The sequence below is a fragment of the Miniopterus schreibersii genome, assembly GCF_964146895.1.
Source record: "Miniopterus schreibersii genome assembly, chromosome: 3".
Lineage (NCBI taxonomy): Eukaryota > Metazoa > Chordata > Mammalia > Chiroptera > Miniopteridae > Miniopterus > Miniopterus schreibersii.
The window spans coordinates 82,759,949-82,769,072 of NC_138103.1; the positions used below are offsets into that span (position 1 = coordinate 82,759,949).

At 48.9% G+C, this 9,124-nt stretch overlaps 1 protein-coding gene across 1 annotated transcript in view; it reads right to left on the minus strand.

Moving 5' to 3' along the window:
• Positions 1-8,531, minus strand: part of DAP (death associated protein) — a 48,678-nt gene extending 40,147 nt beyond the window's left edge. The window contains exon 1 of the mRNA XM_081133741.1: positions 8,296-8,531. Coding sequence (XP_080989867.1) covers positions 8,296-8,350 — 55 coding nt within the window. The 5' untranslated portion in view covers positions 8,351-8,531. The remainder of the gene's footprint in view (positions 1-8,295) is intronic.
• Between the last annotated feature and the right edge of the window lie 593 nt (positions 8,532-9,124).

The following is a 9,124-nucleotide window of genomic DNA, read 5'->3' on the forward strand; positions in this document are numbered from 1 at the left end:
ATACCATTTGCAGGTGGCTTATCAAAATTTCCCAGTTATGTAGTATGCCAAACCTTAAGAAATGGAGACTGAAAATAAAATTCTGTAGTATGTTTAAGATAATTTACCACTCTATTGAAATATATATTTTTATTTTGCCAAAGGAGGCTAGAAGAAGTGTCCCACTAAATTTTTTTAAAAATTCATTTTTCTCCCCTATCTATCCCACCCCTATCCCATGTCCAATAGAAGTTGATTAAGAGTGCTGTTATGGGCTGAACTGTGGTCTCTCCAAATTCCTATGTTGAAGCCCCAACCCCCATAACCTCAGAATGTGACTGTATTTGGAGATAGGGCCTTTAGAGAGGTGACTAGGTTAAAAAAAGGCTGTGAGGTGGGGCCCTAATCTAATGGCACTGTTGTTCTTATAAGAAGGAGAAAAGAGAAAGGGATGCAGGTACACAGAGGAAAGGTCCCATGAGGATATAGTGAGAAGGTGGCGGTCTGCAAGCCAAGGAGAGAGGCCCCAGGAGAAACCAGACCCACCAGCACCTTTATCTTGGACTTCTAGCCTCCAGAACTGTGAGAAAATAAATGTCTGTTGTTTAAGTCACCCAATCTTGGTATTTTGTTATAGCAGCCTGAGCAAACTAATACAGTTGCCCATTTAAAAATGATCTCTGAATCATTTCAACTTTGCAGACATAAAACTTTAAAACTGTAACTCACAGATGTTTTCTATAAACTAAAAGAGAAAAGGGCTGTGCAAGTGACTACAAAGAAAACACAATGCATGTGAAGGTGACATTTGAAATAACAGTCACCTGAAGCTCTTGAGGAGCGGCCTGTCCACTGCTCTGTTGAAATAAGTCCCCATGGCAGAGTTCAGTCACTCTGCACTAGCCCTTCCTTTTAGTTTATAAAATCAATTAACTTCCTCCATCCCTCACGGTGTGTGTGGTAATTAATGCGGCCATAAAAAGTGGCAATAATAATAATAACTCAAGGCTGAGGCTGATTTGTTTTAACTTGCAACCCTGCCAAAAAATGTGACAGCACATGTTTATTGGGATTGTTTTATCGTTGTCACTAGAACTGTTCCTTTGTGAAAATACAAAAGCAGAATTATTCTTGCAGAAATCTTTGTGGAATATTTGCAAATACAAGTTTTTTTTATGAGAGACATTAGAAAAACTCTTGGATTTTTGTCGTGGTTGCTATTCAAACGAGAGCCTTGAATGTAAACAACAAGCTTCCTCTGAGCAGAAGTGCCATGCAGGGGCTCAGGGCATGGAGCCCTGAGCCAGACTCCTGGGTTCCAATCCCAGCTCTGCTTGTGTGCTTGCGTGCTCATGTGCATGCATGTGTCTGGGTGGGTTGCTCACTCTCTCTGTGCTACAGGGTCCTCTGTCTATGAAGAAAGGGTGACAATGCTCTCCCCCGGCCTCAAGGGGTTCATTGAGGACTAAATGAAATAGCACACGTGAAACACCTCCAATGGGTCCTGGCAAAAGGCAAATAAATGCTCAACTGTCATCTACTCTTATTACATGGGTTTTAACAGTTGGTATCTAGTACTTGGAGAGACCTTCAGTCTTCGAGTCCCTGGTGTGTCAATGTCTCTTCATTGCTGTTTTCTCATATGTAAAATGAGGATGCTACTACGACTCATGGGGCTGTGGAGGAGTGACACTTTATAGAGTGCTCCCCACCTGGCTCTCCACTGATATGGTCAGCTAACCCTTGCCAGGACAGTCGTCAGCACCATCTTAGTAAGGAAGTTTCTGGAGAATCGCAGATCCCGGATAACTCTAACTTTGCTGCCTTCATCTCACTGTGTGCGAGGCACTGTTCTAGCCACTAGCCACGTGTCCTCACACTTCACAGTAACCCTATGGAGTAGGTCCCCACGCATGAAGATGGGGAAGCCAGTGGCCCCAGTCACACAATCAGGGATTGCAGAGCTGAATTTGACTCCAGCAGCCAGTGCCCTGAATCCCACCCTGCAGGCCTTTCCTTGCTCAGACCTTCCAGGAAACAGAACATCATTGCTCCTCAGAGAAACACAAAGTGATGGCCTGTGGGCAGGTTCTGGGTACTCTACCACCCAGGTGGGGAAAGAAGATGCCTTTGATGTTAAAAGTTCTCAGTGGGGCAGCTTGCTGCCCAAAGAGCAAAGGGAATGAAGGAAGCAGCCTCCACAGTCAGACTCGGCTGGGTAAGAAATAATGAGGAAGCAACTGACTACATATTCTCCCATGGCTGGGCATCCCCTCAGGTGTCAGGATGCTTGCTGTGAGAGGAAGTCATAGCTTGCTCTCTACTCATGCTCAACAGGCTAGAAAGACACACCACTGGAAGATGGCAGGGGGATGAGAGGGGTCTCCCCAGGGTCGCTCATAACTCTAAGCACCCCACGAACCAGGATGTGCGTTCTAGCAGAGAGTGGAAGGGGCTGTTAATTCACACAAATGTCCCAAAAGCACTGACTTCAGGTGCTGGCGCAAGTGTATGCCGTCTTCATTCCCGCCTGAGAGGAGCTACTGGAATGTCACGCAAAGGAAGGCCAATCCACCTAACAGTTGAGGACTGTTCAGGTGAGAACAAAACAGAAAACACCAGAGCTATAGTGCAGAAGTAAACCTAATCATCTCTGGTAGATCCACGCAGTGGCAGCTAAGCAAAGGGGAAAGGGAGCTGGCCACCCTGGGACCGGTGAAATGATGTGGGATAAGGGCAAAGGTCCATCTCAGTGAAGAGAAATGGCTGTACCAGGAGAGGGGAGACCCCTAGGCAAGCAAAAATTTCACTCATGTGTTATAGGGAACCCAAGGAAAGCCCTGCCCGAGAATGACCGCGTGGAGGCCTGACGGGCTTTCAGGTCCATAGGTGGCGAGAGGAATGGCTTGTGCTAAAAAACGAGCCCTGGATAAGTTCTTAAACTTGTACCCGACAGTTCATGCCTCGGGAGCTGAGGATGAAGGAAGGGGACTGCTGCTCTGCACTTGGAATCAGGGCTTGTTAAGGCAGGAGGCCATGTCATCTCACAGGGGCAGACCTACTCACTTCCAGAGGCAGACGAAGTTCAGAGCCAGGACAGATCCATGCCTAGACATGCTCTGGAGAGGCCTGGCCCTGAGGACTGGTGAGGTGTTCACCCATCCCAGTCCCAGCCTCCCTTGCAGAGGCCATTTACCTGGGTGGTGGCCAAGTAGGAAGAAAAGAGCCCGTGGTAGGCAGTGTGATGTCCTCCACCCCAAAGATGTCCAGACCCAAGTCCCTGGGACCTGGGAATGTGCTGGGCTCCATGGCAAGGGGGAATTAAGGTTGCTAACCAGCTGACCCTAAAATAAGATTATTTTGGATTATCTAGGTGAACCCACTATCATCAAAAGGGTCCTGAAATGTGAGAGGGGGGCAGAAGAATCAGGGTCAGAGCATGTGACATGAGAAAGACTTGACCAGCCACTGCTGGCTCTGAGGATGGAGGAAGGGGCCACACACCAAGGGTAGGGCAGCCTTTGGAAGCTGACAAGGCAAGAAAATGGATTCTTCTCTTGAGCTTTCAGAAGGAACCAACCCTGCAGACACCTTGATTTTAGCCTGGTGAGACCCATTTTGGACTTTTCACCTCGAGAACTGTAAGATAATAAAGCTGTTCTACTTAGCCTCTGTTTATTGTGCTTTGCTACCGCAGCCATAGGAGACTAACAGTGACTCATGCCACTCACAGGCCGTTCTACACTTGCTGTCCTCTCTGCAGGGACCATGCAGAGATGGCAGAGTTATGTGGCAGGAGGGGCCCGGGCCTCTGCCCTGGGACATATTGAAGGTGCCACCTGAGAAAGAAAGAAACCCTTACTTGTTCAGCCATTGACTTTTTGGGTTATTTGTTAAAATGGCGAGTATAACTAACTAATATAGTATTGTATCCAGAAGTGAATATTCCCTATAGAAACAAAAAGATTTCTAAGTTGGGAAGGGGGAAGCATTCAAAAACCAAGTAAGAATGTACTGGGCATTGTTTGAAAAAGGGCATGCACAGGAGAGAGGGAACTAGAGAACACAAGAGAGTCTAAAACACAGGTTAGAAATGCTCCAGTCCACCCTGACCAGAAGCTTTTGAAAAAAATGCAGTGACTAAAGGGTCTCTCTTTTTTCTTGGCATGGTCAGAGCAAAGGCAAACCTCTTTCCTGTATCCTCAATCACTGATCAGTGATTGGGTTGAGGACACTGAGGGCATGCTTATCAAGCCTGTGGCCATAGGGTTAACACTAATTAGTCTTCCATTTCTAGCAGAAGAGTGGCCTCGAAGATATAAAAACCTTTCTGCAGAAGATAATTCAGGAAGAATTATCATCCACAACCTTTTAAATGCATCTTTACTCCTGTCTGATTGATTACTATAACAAAGAATTATTTTAAAATTAGTAAAAAAATTAAAGTGATCTATTTCTCATTTTACTTTCAAAAAATGCAATTGTTTTCTATTTCCATTTGACTCAGTTCTGGAAGGGATGTGAAGCCTACTTTTCATAGCCATAAGTAAAGATATTAATGCTCAACACTATCCCATATTATATTTATGAGAACTTTACTGACACATGGCTCTGGTTCCCCTGGGAAATGGAGAGGACCGGGGCCAGCAAAGTGTATTTAACAGAGATGTTAGCCACATCACTGCCACCAACTTACAAAGACTGGCAGAAATGAGTAATCATGAGGCTTATAATTAGGTCCTTCTTCTGCAGAGGCACCCTAGCACTATTAGACGGAACACAACTTCACTAATTCTGCACTGCTAATCTGTATTTGCAGTAACTCTCACAGAACAAGCAGTCTCACTCCACTTTTCTGCAGGTATCTGTAGTCAAGAGCAGTAGAGAGGTCTGAGATCACTGACTTGATTACTTTCACCGAGGACTGGCTGACAGCACATGGCCAGGCCGTAGTTCCAGTGCCATCCCCACTCATCAGTAATGTGCCCTGTATTTGCACAGCCCCTGTCCTTCACATCTGCAGAAGCCCGTGTGAAGAGCCTCATTAATCCCACTCCTTGGGAGGAGACACATGGTGAGCGATGGAGCCCCTTGTCGAGAAGGGCTGCTGAGGTTCCAAGAGGCAAAGGGCTTACGGGCTGGTCCTCCTGAACTTGCCACCTCTGAAAGGAGACACAACAAAAGGTCTGGCCAGTGTTTAGAAAGGAGTCGTCCCCTTGATCCCAAATGTAAGGTGACAGTTAGTTACATGAGTAAATAAGAACCAAGGGCTTAAAACCCATGCCAGTGAAGGGGAGCAGAATATGCTACCTCAAAATGCGCCTCTTTGGCATATGGTTATTTTGAGCTGATTAAGAAACAGCAGACAAGGAAAAGTTCAGAAAACTGAGAAGCTGCCATTTTGTATGGGAGGTTTACATTTATAATGGAAATTTCCACTTGTGTCTCCCTCTCTGTAATAGAAAGGGAACGATTACTAAATCCCAAGAGAACCTTAAATCTGTACAATAACCTTACCCTGGCTTACCTGGCTTTTCCTGGAAATCTCCTATAACTGGCTCCCCACTCCCCAACGTTTTTCTTTTGTCTTTAGTTGAAGTTGGTATTTAAGGTGGTGGCTTGGGCCATTTGGGGGAGTTACTCAGTTTTCCTGGGTCTCTCCCATGTACAGAGGTATTCCTGTTATTAAACTTGTTTGTTTTTCTCTTATTAATCTGCTTCTATTATGGGGACTGGGGAGGGGTGTCTCAGCCAGGAACCTAGAAGGGTGGAGAGAAAATTATTTTCCCTCCACTACACCAGGCACACTGTAACACTCAGCAAATGTTAGTTACCACTTGCACTGTTATGATGCTACCTAAACTGGCTGAGAGTCAAACCTGCATCACTACTGCACAGTGAAGACAGTGCAGAAGTAGAGAACACTGCAGGCCCCATATGCTGTGGGGAAGTGAGAGGTGCTAAGAGGCTCTGAAGAAACTCACTCAGGAGCTATTTATTGAGTATTTTGTGCCAGGCACTGTGCCAGCCCCTGGGGATAAAGTTATCAATAAGGCCCAACCCTGGAAGCAAGAAGAAGAGAGGCAGACAGGTAGAGGTAAGTGTAATGAGGAGACACGATTATTTTGTGGGAATGCACAGGCTACCTGGCTCAGACAGCAATAACGAGCAAACACAAAAGAACATGAAGATAGTCACGAAAGAGAATTTTATTGTTTCCAATTGAGGATTTAAGCACATGTCTGTGTTCCCAAAGTTTTCAAGGCTGTTATTTTGATTTATGAACTGTGCTCTTCGCTACCCTTGATGATTATCCTTTATTATAGTGAGTTGCCTTTTTTTTCCTTTCAATTTTAAACATCAGCTCTGCAGAAAGGCCTACTCTCTGGCCATGCCAGAGTAAACAAGAATACCCAAATACCCTCAGCTGTCTGCTAAGAAAGCTTTCCCTTAGGGGCCTCTATTCCACAGGGGAAGTGGATCTGAGGGGCACTGCTATGAGGAAAATACTGCAATTGACAAAAAGCCCCTTTCTAACCTGTACCTCTGGATCAGGATGCCAGTTCTACCTCCAACTCTGGGCAAGTATGGCTGACTTTGGAAAATCGGGAATGACAATGACATTTCCTTAAGCAGCTCCTGCAGGATTGGGACCCCAAAGGAAAAAGGGCCTGTCTTGAAGTCACTTGAAGAGTTTATCCTTGGAATTAACAGCCCTTGAACTTGGGATCCTGGTAAATGGAAGGGATGGAATTCCAGTGAGAGTTACAGTGGCAAAGGTAGCCCCGCTCTACGACACCCCCAGATCATCTGGCCCAAATCTCCCACTTCATAGATTCGAAAAACTGAACCCTAGAGATGTGACTGTTCTCAAAACTTAGAACCCAAGTTCACTGCTACACCAGCACAAGTAAGTTTGCTCCACTCTCTTCTAGCACAGATAAGCTATTTCATTTGTAATTCACAAAGCCTAGCTGTTTACAATTCAAAGAAAACCAAAGTCCTTCATGGAATTTCTCCCAGAGTGTTAATATGCACAGTTCATGTCTGCTATCGTAAAAATCTCCATATGGGTATGTCTCTATATGCAATTTGAGTTACTACTACTTTGATTTGGTATCATTCCAACATATATGCTTTACTGCTCTTCACTACCCCAGGACAGGGGAGCCTAAGAAAGGTGTTCCTTCCTGCAGTGCCGCTCAGGTCCTCAGGCAGCTGGGCATGGGCCCACAGACGTAGAAATTAAAGGTCAGGTTATCTTTAAAGGAAATCTCTTTCTTTTTTCAAAACTAATGCAACACAAAGGCCCCCAAGGCCTATTTTCCACGACAGTGGACCTACTTTCTAAAATCCCATGGGAAGTCCCCAGGCGTCTGTTAGCCATTTTCTTCCCTAGTCCAGGCTAGTGTGCCACACAAAGCGGCACGTTCCCGGAGGCTTCTGTCACCAGGAGACTGAGTTTATAGCACTGACGTGTGCAACCAAGACCCTAAGAGAACCCCACACGTCGAGGGGACTCGGCTTCTAGGACCCAGGCGCCTTTCATTCTCCCCCAGTGTCCTTCCATATGTATGTGCTGTCATTCCAAAGGTGAGCAGAAATGGAAACTGACCAGCTGGAACAGAGGGAAGGAGCAAACAGGAACTGTCCTCAGAAGGCGGGGAGGCGGCGGGGACAGCTCAGATTCAGATCTTCTACGAAAGGTGGCTCTTTTTCCTGGATTTAACTTCCTTGGCTCAGAATTTAGAATTTGAAAAAAACACACACCAAAAAAATCCAAACACGCAACCCCCCCTCTCCCCCCCGCCACTTTTGAGAAAAAGCTGGATGTGAAAGAAACAGGGGGGAAAAATCATATTAAGTGAGTAATGATTCTTTTGGTTCTTTTTTCAGTATGAAATGTTGTCAGCTGACAATTAGTCACCACGCTGTCATTAAAAACGCTGACTTTTAATTGTGTCGGGTACTCGTTTTTCCAAAACATCTGTACGTTAAGTGCTCACCACCTCCATTTTTTTTTTTTTTGCAAGTTGTGCCACTGGGCTTATTCAAGTCATTCTAATTTGCACGCAACTGACACAGGCTGGGGATGTTTCCTTCCGCGTAAAGAAATGGGTTTCGCCAAACGCGGGGCCGTTTAACCGAAAACCCCGCGAGCGGACAGGTCCCAGGCTGGTTAACAAGTCCCCGCGCCTCGCGCCCGGGCAGTGCGCCGGGCCTGCCCGCTCCGCGCCCCGCTCCGCGCCCGCAACCGCGGGTTCGAGCCCGCCCTCGGGACCCGCGAGTGGAGAGAAAGTGGAAACGAGTCAGTACCGGCGGGCGGGTGTCCAGCTTTCGTCTCCGGCTTCTCCTCGGGAGGCGAAGACATGGTGCGACCGGGGCGGCTGGGGCGGCAGCTGCGGCGACGGCGGGTTCGCGGGCCGGGAGGACGTGCGCGCAGCGAGGCAGGAGCGCGCGTGGGGTGCTGGGGCCGCTCGCCGCGGGGCCGAGCGCAGCCGTCGGAGGGGGCGCGGCCGCTGCGCGCCGACGTGGCGGAACCCTGCCCGCGCTCGCCTGCGCGTTGACGTCACTGCGCCCGGCCCGCCCCGCCGGCCTCGGAGCGCCCCGTGGACTGAGCCTGCGCAGTCGGCAGCGCCACGCTGGAAGTTGTGGCCGCGGGCGGAGGTGGCGGGCGGAGGTGGCGGGAGGGAGGCCGGGAGGAGGGAGGGGACGGAGGGCGGGGAGCTCGCGGTCAGGAGAGGTGGGGGCCGGGGCGGGCGAGGCGGTCGCGGGAGGCTGAAAGCGCCCTGCAGGGAGAGGGTGGCTGCTTCCTGGGCCGGGCTCAAGCAGCCCCGCTGGTGCACGGTTTCAGCGGCGGGGACGCTGAGCCGCCATAGCGGCCGCCTCGGGGCCTGAGGTACGTGGTCAGGGCCCGACTGCCAGGTGCCCACGCGCAGCTCACACTTGGGGCGACTGATTAGATGCGGAATTGAGACCCCAGGTGGGACCCACCAGGGCCTGAGGAGAGCAGGGGTTTGTTGAAAGTGAGGAGGGCGGCGCCGTGAGGCCGGGAAGCCTGGACGGCTCTCGGAAGGCGACGGCTCTCGGAGGGCGACGGGCGGGCCCCTCCCCTCCCTCTGCCGGCCTCCTGTCCTGACGGGTG